Source organism: Neofelis nebulosa, chromosome 3, assembly GCF_028018385.1.
Source record: "Neofelis nebulosa isolate mNeoNeb1 chromosome 3, mNeoNeb1.pri, whole genome shotgun sequence".
NCBI classification, from domain to species: Eukaryota; Metazoa; Chordata; class Mammalia; order Carnivora; family Felidae; genus Neofelis; species Neofelis nebulosa.
The window spans coordinates 7,810,711-7,825,658 of NC_080784.1; the positions used below are offsets into that span (position 1 = coordinate 7,810,711).

Genomic DNA, 14,948 nt, shown 5'->3' on the forward strand with positions numbered 1-14,948 from the left:
ATTAATAGTTTCTTTATTGTTGACTTTATCATTGACTTCTTATTGTTGATTCTTGGAGAGGAGAGCCCCCTTCCCTGTTTGTTCTTGTTTACTCTGCAGGTACGTGTGAGTTGAACTGGGTTGGGGGAGGGGGAAGTCGTTACCGTGTGAAGATTTGCATTTGCAAGATGGGCATATCTAGGAGTATTGGAAAAGACAAGTCTCGTGGGTGCTTTCTCTTTCCTCAGCTTTGTCTGCTTAGTTACTGGACTGTCCCTTGGTGAGAATACGCAGGAAGAGAGGAGCGACTGAGTTCTAGACCATGCAACCACAGGTGAGTAGGACTTGTTCTTCCTTCTCATGGACACCTGTTTTTCCGGGGGATGAGCAGATTTCTCTCCATGGCTTGGATCTTCTGTGTGCCCCCACCCCATGTCAGTCACACTTCAGGACTCAGAGAGGCTTGTGGCAGGTCCGGGTTTGATCAAGAAATAATCCCCTACCCAGTATTGCACTACTGTATTCCATTCCCCATCCCCTTAAGTATGTCCTTGGAGAAAAGTTGTTTCTTCTCATCCATCACATGGCCTCAGTTGAGAAGTGACTCACTCATTAAGTGTGTTAGTGTCTGCAGTGGGCTTAGGCATGTGGTGATACAGGTGATAGAAATGAGAATGAGCAGAAGTTTACAGGCCTGTAGAGAGGCAGGTGTTTCTTCAGGGGAGTTCCATCCATCCAGGGTTTCAGATACTGCAGAGCAGGGCTCTGCAGCATTGACACTGGGGGTGGGAGGCAAGAGAGCTATGAGCAATCATTTATTTATTTTCCCCAATTTTAAACTTACTAAAGTTTTTCTAGACTCTGATTGAGCATTTTAATAACTTAAGCATAGAAAAATTTTCCTTACCATTTTTTTTCCAAACCAATTTCCCTCTTTGTAATTAAACTTTGTTCAAATTTGAAAACAAATTTCTGGCGAATATTTTCCTAATTTGGGTTGTGCATTGAGAAGGATTATAATAGAACTAAACCTAGGGTCCTGTAGCAAATTTTGCAGGACTAGAAAGATCAGGTTCAATTGAGAGGCTTCCCTTACCCATTAGCATTTAGACAGGATCATGTTACAGGAGGGATAGTGATAACCAAGGCTCGGAGGTCCCAGAGAAGATTGAAATGCACAGCCTTAACACAGGAGGGTCAGGGTAGGACATTCCTTATGTACAGCAGTCTTAGGTCCCTTGGGGTTTTCCTTATGAACTGTATGTCTTATGCCTTCTCAGGAGCATGTGGGTTGCGTAGGGATGAGAGAGGCCACACTTGCTTGTCCAAGTTCTGTTAGAAGCCCCATTCAGTCCTGCAGAAAGTTGGGCACTGTTGTGTCCAGGTTATTTCCACTGCACCTCATGAGACACTGATTTGTAATGAAGTTATGTTTACAAAGTGTGAGTGTGTGTGAAAGACACATGACGAGGCAGCATAGAGAAACATGTGACTAGAACCCCAGGCAGATTTTGACGTTTCTGTGTATACAGCCACTCATCTCCGGCACTGTCATGTCCAGCATACTCCCCTGATAGGGAAGGCCCTGGCTGCACCAAAATGTCTCTGATGTTTTAGGAATCTGTGACCTTCAAGGATATAGCTGTAGACTTCACCCAGGAAGAGTGGGCCCTGCTGGACGCATCCCAGAGGAAGCTGTACAGAGATGTGATGCTGGAGAACATCAGTCATCTGGTGTCTGTGGGTGAGTCTTTCAACACTGATAAATTTATTCAGCAAGTATCCAGCTTTCACTTAATCCCTCCCCTCTCAGCCCTCATTCAGATTCTTTCATGGTTCTTAACACTATTTGAACGTAATTTGTTTTTTCTTATACTTACCTACACCTATTTTGTCACCCCAAAAGAATATAGTTTTCCTGACCCCTCTTTTGTGCCTTTCTTGCTTCTAGGTCTGTAATGCCCAGGACTCTGCTGGGAATTCAATGAATGTTTTAAGTGAATGAAAGCACTAAATATTACTAAATAACTGTTTTCTATATGGTCAACTGGTAGTTAAAAATCCGTTTGTGGAAATTATACCTATTACTTATTTTTTTAATGTTTATTTTTGAGAGAGAGAGCAAGCAGGGGAAGGGCAGAGAGAAGAGGGCACAGAGGAGCCAAAGTGGGCTCTGAGCTGTCAGCATAGATCCCGATGTGGGGCTTGAACTCACAAACCATGAGATCATGACCTGAGTTAAGTCAGACGCTTAACCAACTGAGCCACTCAGGTGCCCGATGTTTTATTAGCCTTTTACCTATTTTCAGAGAGAAATTAAGTTGTTCTGGTGAAGCTTCTGTGTACTTGTTTTATTTATTTTTAATTTATTTATTTAAATTCAAGTTAATTAACATACAGTGTAATACTGGTTTCAGGAGTAGAACCCAGTTTTTCATCACTTACATACAACAGTGCTCATCCCAACAAGTGCCCTCCTCAATGCCCATTACCCACTGAGTCTACCACCACCACCCCCACTCTCCTCCAGCAACTCTGTTTGTTTCCTGTATTTAAGAGTCTCTTATAGTTTGCCTCCTTCTCTGTTTTTATCTTATTTTTCAAAATTAATTTAACTCTACTGTGGGAACATGTAATTTCTCCTTTGTTGAAAAACACTAAAGATTCTTCACTCTGTCTTTGATCTTGGTCCTGCAAATCAGCAACAAGAAAATCTCCCTGTGTTGGCATGGTGTCACGATGTTCTTCTTGCTATGGTGAAGGACCTTAGTATTTTCAGTGTTCAAGGTGCTCTTCCCTGGGCTCTCCTTTGTTGTTCACCTTGTTCTTCCTTGGTATCCTGTCCTGAAATTAAAGATCATTCATGTTTCTCTGTACAGGATCTAAAATCGGTATGTCTTTTACTCCCCACAAACAGGGTATCAAGTTTGCAAATCAGATGTGATTTCCCAGTTGCAGCAAGGAGTGGAGCTGTGGAGGGAAGGGAGAGGATTTCCCCAAGGCGTGATTCCAGGTGAGCTCCAGGCTTGTGTGTGCTCAGCACTGGGAAGATCCTGATACAGGGAGAGCAGGACAGGGAAATGTCAACAGCAGATATCTTATGTCCTGAAAACACTTGATAGTTTTCACTTACCTGAAATGCCTTTCAACTCACTGATATATTCCTTCTTTTCACATTTTTCCCCTGTGGAAGAGTCAATATTTGAAACATACACAGGCCTTGCATGTTTTCAACAGTTTTCTTCCTCTAAGGCACACTAGCAGTTCATTTTATTTACATTATTTTAGACAGAAAAAGTAGGCTTATGAGGCAAGAAGATGTCTGCAGGAAGGACCCATCTAATTGCATGTCAGTGGTAAGTTTCAAGGGGGTGAACCCTCCCTGAACATTAATGATATGGGACTGACAGATTTTAGAATGCAGCACACAACTGTGATTTGAGTAAATGCTGCCCAGCAGAGAGCTTTGGGTAGTTTGAAATTAGGGAAAAAATTAAGGTATTGCTCAAAGACACCACATGAGTTCTTCTAAAAGGACAGACATAAACATGGCTCATGCATCTAGTCTTTGAAACTAATGAAATCTTTCAAATAAATCTGGTATCTCTGCAGTTGAGATGTTATGAAAAAGGAAATCTCTTTGTATTGCAGAAAATAATAGGCATTGCCTGTATAACTAACACAGGGAAGATTTTAACAGGAGATGTTCACTGCATGGTCAAAGTAGGAGTCGTGTGTAGAGAAAAGAATTAACGAGTGTATGTGAGAAATTCTTTAACAGCCTCTCATCTTCGAACAGCGGAGATTTCACACTAAAAAGGATACCTATGAATATGATGAATGTGGGGAAGTTTTCCCTTACAGATCCATGGTGACTCAGTATGTGCTAAATCACATGGTGGTGTGTGGGGAGGGGGGAGCCCTATAAATGTAAGGAATGTGGGAAGGAATTCTGCCAGAGGACTTGGCTTTCTGTGCACAAAAGGACACACACTGGAGACAAACCCTACAAATGTAATGAATGTGGGAAATGCTTCAGCCAGAAGGCTAAGTTTGACTCACACCAAAGAAATCCACACAGGAAAGAAACCTTATACATGTAAAGAATGTGGGAAAGGGTTCCATTGGATCACTTCAGTTTATATACACCAGAGAACCCACAGAGGAGAGAAACCCGATAAATACAACAAATATAGGAAACACTCCAGCCAGAATGCTAACTTCTATTCACACAAAATAAGTCACAGGGGAGAGAAAACCCACATCTGTGATAAATGTGGAAAAAGTTTCTATCATCCTTCCTCCTTCAGTCAACATAAAAGAAGTCAAACTGAAGAGAAATAATAGGAATTTTTTCGTCAAAATTGTCACCTTAAACAGCATGAGTAATTTTACACCAGAGAGGAGCCCTGTGTATGAAATGAATGTGGCCAAAGTCTAGGTAAACGTCTTATCCTTTAGTTAAAATAATCACATAGAATGGAAAAGCCTTCATCAGTCTCTGACCTCAGTTCGCATGAAAGAACCCATATGATAAATGTGAGGCAGGACTGCCTTTGTACTCCACTCTAACCACCCCAGAGAGCTCACAGAGGGAGAACTGTATGCACACAGTCACTGTGCCTTCACAACGTGCCATCACACGCAATCTGTTCTTTAAGCGCCATGAGCAAATGCTACGGCAGAGACTACAAAAAAACTCTACCTAGAGAAACCTATAACCCACACTTCATCAGAGTATTCAGACCTTTGCCAGATGGCCTATTACAAACAATGTAAGATGAAAATAGAGATTTGTGTTGTGATCCAGGAATGCTTAATGAAGAATTTGTAACAATAAAAATTAAATCCTTTCAATAGATCAGTACTTGAAATTAGTAAAAATTGTTCCTCAAAAGGCTAATATGTTGTTCACTTTATATTTTTATGCAGCTTTGACCATAATTACAGACATGAGTCAATCATAAAATAACCTAAATACGCTGAAAGATCATAATAGAAAATAATGTGATTTACATGTATCAGTGTTGAGGGGCATTCACTTTTGAATGTCCCCTCTCTATAAAGAGAACTTTCCTTTTATTCTTCTTTTCTAATCTTATACTCTAATAAACTTTTGCCTGTTGCTCAGAAATAAATCCAGGTTTAAAAATACATGTACATGGTAAAAATTAATACAAACATGCAAGAATAAACATTTGGTTTGTGAATAAAGTCCAGTGTTAAAACAGTACTCCTCTTTTTAAAATGTCCAACCTGTCCACATTTTCCTACTTGCACAGCCACAGTCATTCTTACCTCGAACAGAACAGAGGAGGAGAGAGTGGGGATGTGAGGCCAGGAGACCAGGGCCCGGTTGGGGTAGGATAAACATGGGCAGAGGGAGAAGTGAGTACAGGCGGGTGAGGAGGCAGCTATAGGTGCATGGCTGGCATATGAGGTGCCAGGTGATGTTGGAGCAGGGTAGATTGAAGGGAGCATTTGGTGGCCTTAGGTGTTGACGAAAGCAGAAAAGAGGGAAAGGCGTAAGAGCCAAGTTACTGAATGAGGATGCACAAGAGGGAATCTCCAGGTAGACTCAAGGTCATAGGCCAAGCCACTGGAAGTGACCAGAGCAGCGCGTTGGGACAGGTATTGGTGATCCACGGTGTGCACAGGTCTCAGAAAGAGGGTCCAGGTAGGGAGGGTTAATGTAGGTTAAAGGATAGGATGGGGGACTATGGGATACACTGAGGGGAAATAGGGGTCCAGCTCTGAGGTGAGGGATTGGGACCATGGTAGATGGTCTGGGTGGAATCGAAGTCTTTTTCTTCTCTCCCAGCACTTTCTGCTAAACCCCCAAGCGGTTATTCCTTATATATTACAGCCTCAGACTCTCTGGGTTGGAAGAGAATCAACAGTAATTTTGAGGCAGTATTCAAAGTTTGCCCCCAAGATTATACCCGCTGGTGTTCCCACCTGTATAATTTCTTTCCTTTGCTTCTGTTCTGGACCTTTGAATGTGATAGAATATCATTCTCATCATGTGGCAGTGGGGAAGGGGTTTTGCAGATGTGGTTAAGGTCTTGAATTGGTTGTCTATAAGGTGATCCCAAGGACGTTTCTCCTGAATAAGCATAACCTAATCAGGTGAGCCTTTTTGAACAAGATCTGCAGGTCAGAAACAGCATGTCAGAGAGACGTGAAGCCAGAGACAGTCTGCTGCTGGTCTTGAAAAAGTGAAGGGAGGATAATTAATAAAAGTAAAATATAGGGAGTGGAGAGGAGTATCGAGGAAGTGGGAGGAGGAGGAAGACACTTCTGAGAACACTTCTGTTTGGAAGCTTGGTTTGGGAACGTTTGCTGTACCAGCAAGGAAATTAAGTGAAAAGGACGAGTGGGGAAAAATTGGAAAACAAACGAGCCTAACTTTTTATCAAATAACTACCATAATCATAGAAAATAAATTAAAAAAATACCCAAATTCAAGTAATTTTTGAGCACAGTGTTTTTATACACTCAAGTGAAATACAACAATACTTGCAAATTATTCTTAATGCCTACTTGATTTGATGATTTTTTTCAGTGGTGTGAGTGTCGCAGTTTTTAAAGTTTTTATTTTTAATGTATGACTGAGTATGCGATTAAATATATTTAGGTGTTTTTCAGCCAAAAGTTTACCTGGTAATAGAAAATGGAGATACAGATACTTGAGAAAGGAGAAGATAAGTTTCAGGGCATTTGGATTGGAATTAGACTTAATTATCATGAATTGACAATCTGTGTTCTTGTGCATGTGTGCAGACATGTGTCCTGTGCCCTGAAAGGGCCTAGAAGTAGGGAGGGACACCTCAGTTGCAATGACAAATATCACTCAATTACTGGTTTCTAAATTTCCTTCTCACTAATTGGAGCTAGGCTTTCTTGGAGAAGGGGTTGATTGAGGTGGGCAAATGCAAGATTGGTATCGAATAGAGAAAGTACAGATGAGTCTAAGGTATCTTTTGCTGGAAAGTAAGGAGGTACAAAAGGAGAGTGGACAGGTGAAAAGGAAATAGGGGGCAGACTGAAGGGGCTCCTATGGCCACATTTGGGACAACCATATCATCAAAATAAAAAACAAAAATAATGGATTTTTTTAGCACATTGAAAGATTAACATATTCATACACATATACATACGTGTCTTCATATGTGGCAGGAAGTGAAACATCACAGTAGAATACTGGCTAAAAAATGCAGAGGGAATGGTAGGAAAAACACCACTTGAAACTACCTTAGTGAAAAAGGTTAATGTTAGGTAAACACTTTAAGCATGTAACTGAAACATCGATGAAAAATAATTGACATCATAATGAAAAACATTGACATCATGTGGTTCCTGGTGTAAGTCACTGAGAAAGACTAAACGTCACTTGTGGAATGTTCCTAAAAAATAAAAAGAATAATACCACGTAAACTAAATCCCACCATTAGAACACAGAAGGAAACACCGTTTTGGGGAATTCTGGTGAACAAGTGGCTCATACTCTACACAAATGAGTTTCATAGAAGACAAAGCTGAGGAAAGTAGCAAGCTAAGACAGCTAAAAGCAATGCATGAGCCAGAACTGAATCCTAGAGAGCGGAAAATTAATAACATTTATGTTAGTACCAAAAGAATGGAATGCTTAAAATACATTTAACACAGGTAGATCTGTACTCAAAATATTTTGAAAGAAATGAAATAGACCATAAAAAAAGGAAATATTTAAATGGCCTAATTGAAAGTGATTATGGGTTGGAAGATTTAATATCAGATGGCAGCACGCCCAGACCTACAGATTCAGTGTAATCTTTATCACAGTTGCAGCTGACCATGAAATGCACGTGGAGATCCAAGGACCCAGAAAAAGCAGCCTTGAAAGAAAAAAAAAATTAGTGTTCACACGTCCCACTTTCACATCTTACCACAAAGAGACATTAATCAAGACTCTAGTGCTGTAGTATGAATAGACTTCTAGATTAATGGGCTAGAATTAAGAGTTCAGAAGTAAATCCTTACATTTATAGTCAATTTATTTTTGATAGGGGTTCCAACAATATAGTTATTTTAATAAACGGTCCTGGAGTAACTGGACATCCACATACAAAGAAAAGAAATTGTACTCCTACCTAATATGCAAAAAAAAAAAAAAAAAAGCCCTCACGTGGGTAAAATAGCTAAATATAAGAGCTAACATCACAAAACTCTTAGAAGAAAACAAAGACATAAAAATTTGTGTTCTTGGGAGCACGTGGCGGGCTCAGAAGAACATGTGACTTGATCTCGAGGTCATGAGTTTGAGCCCCACAATGGGTGTAGAGATGACTTAAAAAAAATAAACTTAAAAGTACATATATTTGTGTTCTCAGATTAGGCAGTATCATAAGCATGTGCAACCAAATAAAACTGATAAATTGGACTTCATCAAAATGAAAATGTGCTTCAAAGGACGCTAATAAAGTTGAAAGACATCCCACACAAGGGGAGAAAATTAGTTGCAAATCAGAGATCTGAAGAGAGAGTAGTATCCAGAATGCATAAAGAATTTGTACAACTCAAAAATTATCTAGAAATCAAAATTAAAAATGGGCAAAAAACTTGAATAGATCTTTTGCAAGGAAGATCTAAAAGCAACCAGTAGGAATAACAAGAAGATCCTCAAAGTCAATGGTCATTAGGGAAATGCAAATCGAAACTGTAAAGGGGTAGCACCGCACTGCCACTAGGATGGTTCATGCAAAGACGGTGGAAAGTGAGAGGATATGGAACATTGAACTCTCATCCTTTCCAAGTGGGAATGTCACATGTGGAATACAGCCTGGCTGTCCTTCAAGAAGATAGAGTTACCATATACTCAGCATTTCAGCTTCTGCTGACCTATCCATAAATGAGAACATAGGTTCATGCAAAAATGTACGTGTGAGTGTTCTTAGCAGTTTTCATAATAGCTGAAAAGTGGAAACAACCTAAATGCCCATAGGTTGAATGAAAAAGCAAAACGTGCCATACTTGAACAGTGGAATGTTACTCAGCTATTTGAGAAAGGATGAAATGCTAAATACATGCTCTTACACTGATGAACCTTGAAAGCTTTCTATTAAGTGAAAGAGGACAGACACGAAAGATACTTCTCATGTAAATCTGTTTATATGAAATACCCAGAGGAGGCAGGTCCACGGAAACAAAGTGGAGTAGTGGTTGCCAGTGACAGGGAGGAGGGGGGATGCAGAGTGTCTGCTAATGAGGATGGGGATTCTTGGCAGATGATAAAAATGTTTTGTAATTGGTGATGGCTTCACAGCTTAGTGAATATGCTAAAAGAAAGTCACAGTTTAAAGGGTGAATTTTATGGAATGTGAATCGTATCCCAGTTGAAAAGGATGACACCAGCTACAGAACCCGAATCCTAGGGGTGACCTGTGACCTGGGAGACGAGAGAGCTCAGCAGGACACAGAGCGTCCCCGTGGCTGCAGACAAAGCAGTGGGGCTGAGGAACCTGAGGGCAGCAGGCTTGGCCCCTGTGCACCCGGCCTTGCCCTCCTCATCTTGGGAGTTTGCTCCAGTGCTCCCGGAAGAGTTCCTTCTCTCCTTGAAGTCATTGCATCGGACTTTCCTCTGGGGCTCCTCCTCAGGAATGAGAGGGGTGAGTAAAACAGGAGCAACCCTGAACTCCTTTCGCTGGCCTGTTTCCTTTAGGTGTTGGCCAGAGGGGGACTCAGCACCAGAGAGCAAGGTCGTAATACCAGGATGTGTGGGATTTGGCGGGAAGTTGCTTAAGAGACTGGCATCTTTTGTGTGCATGGCTACCAAATGTAGAGGCAGTCATGACACACCTTTCGGCTGTTCTCTCGTGGAAGGTGCACCTTGAATTCTGCAGAGATGTGATGCGGGTGCAAGCGGAGCCTGTGGAACAGCCTGATTGAAATTTGACTCACTGACCCATCCGTCACCTCAGCCAAGAGCATCTGCCTCACGGTTCCCATTCTTGGCTCTGTGAGAATCCCATCCCAGACTCCACAGCTGCAGATGGGTTGTCGCACACTTGACGTCAGGCAGGAAACCTAACAGAGGACCATGGGTGGGGAGTGAAGACCCATGGGCAGGGGCCACAGCCTCGCAAGAGCTCAGTTTCTTCCGGGTCTCCTGACACCGTGATACCCCTTCATCTGCCTCACTGAGTAGTGCCTTGATGGATGGGGACCTGTGGTGCATACACGGCCGTGAACACCTTTTCTTTGCTCCTGTCGCTCCAGGGCTCCAACTAATGATGGCAAATTCTCCATTCCATGTTTTTGCGCCACTGCTCACACACACGTCCACAACCAGCAGCTTATCGTGGCCCCACGACGGCTGGCAGTCTTTGTGCCAGTCCTCATGGGGGGCATTCAGCTCAGCTTACTGACCGTGCATTGTGATAGTGTGTTTAAACATTGAGAACACAGATCCGGATTTGTAAAATAAAGTGTGTATGCCTTTACGCACATGCAGATGTTCATACGTTATACACAGCTGTCAGTGACCTCCAGCTAAAGACTGTCCGAAACGTGCCTGCGATTGAACAAAAATTGGATTCGTCACTCCTTTCATTTAGAGACAAGTTTCAAAATGGAACTTTGGAAATTCTCAATAAGAAGGTCTTAGAACGAGCTGATTTTCACTTGTGTTAGTTGATTTCGGGGGGGGGCAGTTAAAAGTTAGAAGAAGATCTAGATATTTTCTGTCAGAAAGCAGGGATAATTGTTTAACTGGTGTCTTATGAAACCTTCTCTCTCTCGAGGTATGAATAGAATAAGACTACAGCTGTATCTTGTAAAGAAGCAGCGGTCACTTATATAGGCTGAGAGGGGTAAGGAGTTGGTATTTTGTGGCTTGGATGATGTCTCTAGTTTGTGTCTGGACATGACAGCTGGGTGGAATTGTCTTCCTCTTGATCTGTCATCAAGGTTTGTCACATAATGGCCTGAAATGATGTTGCTGTTCTGCGTGATTGGTTATGTTCACCAGGAGCACACCACGACCTGGCTGAGGGTCCAGACCAGTCTGGGGATGGCATGGTTTGCTTCCTGCTCATACAATTTAGAGAGAAGCAGGGGCAGAGGTGAGCTGGAACATTCAGGCTATTCGTTCTGGACTCTAGGTCTCTGGTAAAAACAGAAGTGGAATGGAACCTGGCAGAAGATAATGGAGCCATGTAAGCTTGACCGAAGGGTAGGGGAGCTGGCCTTGGGGTAACAGTGACCTTCAGCAAAGGGATGAGCCAGTGTCCAGGCAGCCAGTGAGCCGTGGTCTGTTCTCCTTAGGGATGATCCCTCCCTGGTGGCCCTCACCTTCCCTTGCGTCAAGAACACATGTTTGAGAGGTGCCTGGGGGCTCAGCCTGTTAAATGTCCGACTGCGGCTCAGGTCATCATCTCCTGGTGCATTAGTTCTAGCCCTGCGTCCGGCTCTGTGCTGACAGCTCAGAGCCTGGAATCTGCTTCGGATTCTGTGTGTCCTCCTCTCTCTGCCCCTCCCCCACTCGTGCTCTGTCTCTCTTTCTCTCAAAAATAAAAGCATTAAAAATTGTTTTAAAAAAGAGCACATGTTTGCTCCTGCCTTCCAGCTCTGCTCTGCCAGCTCTGTGCACCAGCTCAGTCCCGAACAACTGCCTGAAATGCCAGTGCTGTGGGATTTAAGGCTGGTGTTGCGACTTTGTCACTGCCAGATGCCAGCTTGGAGAGGGTGGGAAGTAGAAAGGCTGAGCAGTGAGCCACACTCAGTGTGTCACAGTGCCCCCCCCCATGTTACATTTGAGAATATTCCAAATAGTAAGTGAATTGATAAAGATTTCTTCCATGAAAATCATTTTGTATGGAACATTCATGACAGTGAAAAGTAGTCAAAATAAAAACTAAAAACCTTGGCTTTTACTCTGAAAATTGATGGGTAAACTGTACATGATGTAACAGAATGAAAGGACACTGCACATCGGCCCTGACTGGAGAGGGCAGAGGAGCTGGTGTGCTCGTGGGCATGTCCACGTCACGTACCTGGGATGCTAGGTTGACTTGGGAGTCACTCTCCTCTGAGCTTGCTGGGCTGAGTCTCCTATAGAAAAGTCTGTAGGATTTACATTTATCTTCACGGGAACTAGTTTTTCTCCTGCTTTTTGGGGCTCAGTGGCAATTTTCTCCTCTAAGTAGACAGACCTCCTTTCTGTTTCCCAGACTCCTCTGGCTTTTTAATTTGATTCAGGAGAATAACAAGGGGAAGATATGAGTAAGTACTAAATCCTGTTGAATGATCACTCTAGCATGATACAGGAACACAATGGTATTTTGTTATTGCCACTATTATATAGGAATCACCATATTTTAAAAACATATTAAAAGTTGATGTTGGAAATCTATTACATCTTGGTTTTTAGAGAACTAGGGTAATGTAAAAATAGAGATGAGTCTCTTAACTTATGCGTGATGTATATTGCTGGTTCATATGAAATATGGAGATTCTTATGTTCCAGTCATGCAGAGAGTAAAATAATTCTGTTTTAAGCTCTATCTTAGGGTCTGTCATCTAGCCACATTTCATGCTGGGCTCACTCAAACACTACAGAACTGTGAATGTTCAGAGGAAACTTCTAAAACAATTAAAATGGCATAATGTATAAATTACATTGAGATGCAAGCAATTAATATGAAATTTGAAATTAGTATAAACACAGCAAATATTTTATGGCATAGGCTGAATGTTTTCAATTAAAATAGTTCAGTGGGTAGGTATTTGAATATTCAAATAAACTGCTCTTTAGCAGAAAATGATATATTTACAGTATGCCATAGTGCAAACCACTTAACACTTCATGTGAGAACATGAATCAATATTAGGAATTCTTCATTAATGTAAAGTGAATAATAATGATTTTATTATGTGGAAAATGAAAGGACATTAAAATAGAACTTCCTGGTATTCCTTTTTTTTTTTTTTTTGCAAATACACAGTTTTTAAAAATTTGATCAGCACAGAGGATTTTTAGGGCAGTGAAAATATTCTGAATGATGTTGTATGATGGATCTATGTCATTATACATTTGTCCAAACCCATAGAATGTACAACCAAGAGTGACCGTGAGGTAAACTGTGGACTCTGGGTGATGATGTGTCAGTGTAGGGCTATCCTTGGTAAAAAACAAAAGACGTACCCCTCTGGCAAATGGTGTTGATAAGGGGTGGGGGGGGCGGGTGCTGTGCATGTATAGAGTCAGGCAATAGATGAAAAATATCTGTACCTTTCTCTCAATTTTGTGGTAAGCCTAAAACTTCTCTAAACAAATACTTAAAAAAATCATTAACTGGAAAATGCCAGCACTTTTAAACATTGTTTTCTTTGTTGGCCAAACAATACCTCACACAACTTCTATATAAATATTTCTGGGAAACTTAGAAAACATTCCGTTAAAATTTTATTGACATTAAGTATTATATCAGACTAATAAGTTAGTAATGTAGAATATATTAGTATTACTTCATAATTTGGTATTAATAAGGTATAATTACTTTCAGGAATTACTGCATAATTCAGTATTAGTAGTCTAAGCACAGATTATATAAATAATGTTATTGATATTGATACTTACACCCTTAGACTATTTCATTATAATTTAAACTTAATGTTTTCATTATCATTAATGTTGCAGTTATTTTATTATTTAAAGTAGCTTTTCCATTTTAATATTAGATGTTGTATCACAGTTACTTCTATCAAAGTCTTTTCATTGGTTTCTCTTTTGAATTTCAGACATGATTGCGGTCAGCCTATCATTGAATCCCGCTGTTCTGAAATCTAAGGGTCCTCACTGCCTGGGTGCTGCAGGAAGAAATGTAACTTTTTCACCTCAGTCATAATTTGATAATTTGATTTCTAATGTTTTAATTAAAATAATTTTTAAAATGTGAAAATCCCTAAATTTTCACTAAATGCAGTGAAAATCTCTTCACTAAATGCAGTGCAGATTGGTACAGATCAACTACAGTTCTTTTCGTTTAATCCAGAGTTTTCAGAACTCTTCCGTCTATATGTGGTCATGAGTCAACAGTTGGTGACCTTTCTCTGGACTGCAGTTTTCCCCAAAGAAACTAATTTGCGCAGTTTGGCTTTAGGAACTAATAAACTGAGTTAAAGCTACCTTTGCATTTTAAATGTAGTGATATTAATCAGTTCAGCACAGTGATCACCCAGAGATTGCTTTCCTCCACTGAAAAGACTAGAAACTCGGTGATCGTTCTCCTTGCCGTAGTTCAGGCTGATGTACTCAGAGAACTAGGACTGGGCTGGGTATGGTGACAGGGAGGGTCAGTGAGCAGTGGGTAAGGGAAACTCATGTCCTCAAATGGCTTTCTCTTGGAGCTGGGAACTCCGGAACCAGCTCTGGAGATGGTTCCACATTCAACATCTTCTGTGCTTCAGAGTCTCCAGGTCTTACACTTGTCCTGCAGAGGAAGTCTTCAAAGTATTTGAGCACCTGTTTTCTTATTTGGGAGGTTTGGTCCGTGTGCAACTATAGTGTCACAAGACACCAGTGGGGTAAAGAAACTTGGTTCCTGTGGGTCATTTGAGGACCTGGAGCGAGGTGACAGGAATGGTCACAGATGCACAGTAATGAGCATACAAGAGTGCAGATAATCTGTTCAGTTAATAATATTCCTAACCTGTGACAGATGAGCTCGTGTCTTCAAGGGTGTCCCACCGCCTGTCCCCCCAAGGCCTTAGCTACAGTGCTGAGGGAAGAGGGGCTGACCTCTGGGAGAGGAGACAGGCACCTCTCAGGCGGTCGGGGCTCCCAAGGTGGCCACGGCTCTGAAGCTGGTCAGTCGGCTTGGACCTTTTCTTGGTAAACTAAGCACATTTTCCGGAGATGTTTAAAGCGGCGACAGCTCCAAGGGTGGTTTTCCTTTCCTGTGGACAGTCCCCCAGTAACACGCACTGAA

General features: G+C 41.5%; 1 protein-coding gene across 8 annotated transcripts in view; it reads left to right on the plus strand.

Annotated features, from left to right (window-relative positions):
• The window catches only part of LOC131506351 (zinc finger protein 705A-like), a 32,926-nt gene extending 18,780 nt beyond the window's left edge, over positions 1–14,146 (plus strand). For 4 of the 8 annotated variants that reach the window (XR_009258886.1, XR_009258884.1, XR_009258885.1 and 1 more), the window contains 5 exons: positions 228–313; positions 1,597–1,723; positions 2,897–2,992; positions 3,268–3,335; positions 13,759–14,146. Coding sequence is in view for 5 of the 8 variants with exons in the window: in XM_058719891.1 (XP_058575874.1) it covers positions 302–313; positions 1,597–1,723; positions 2,897–2,992; positions 3,268–3,335; positions 13,759–13,764 (309 nt within the window). In the remaining 3 variants the exon portion in view is untranslated. The remainder of the gene's footprint in view (positions 1–227; positions 314–1,596; positions 1,724–2,896; positions 2,993–3,267; positions 3,336–13,758) is intronic. The other 4 variants (XM_058719890.1, XM_058719888.1, XM_058719887.1 and 1 more) reach the window with 1 other exon arrangement.
• The last annotated feature ends 802 nt before the right edge of the window (positions 14,147–14,948 follow it).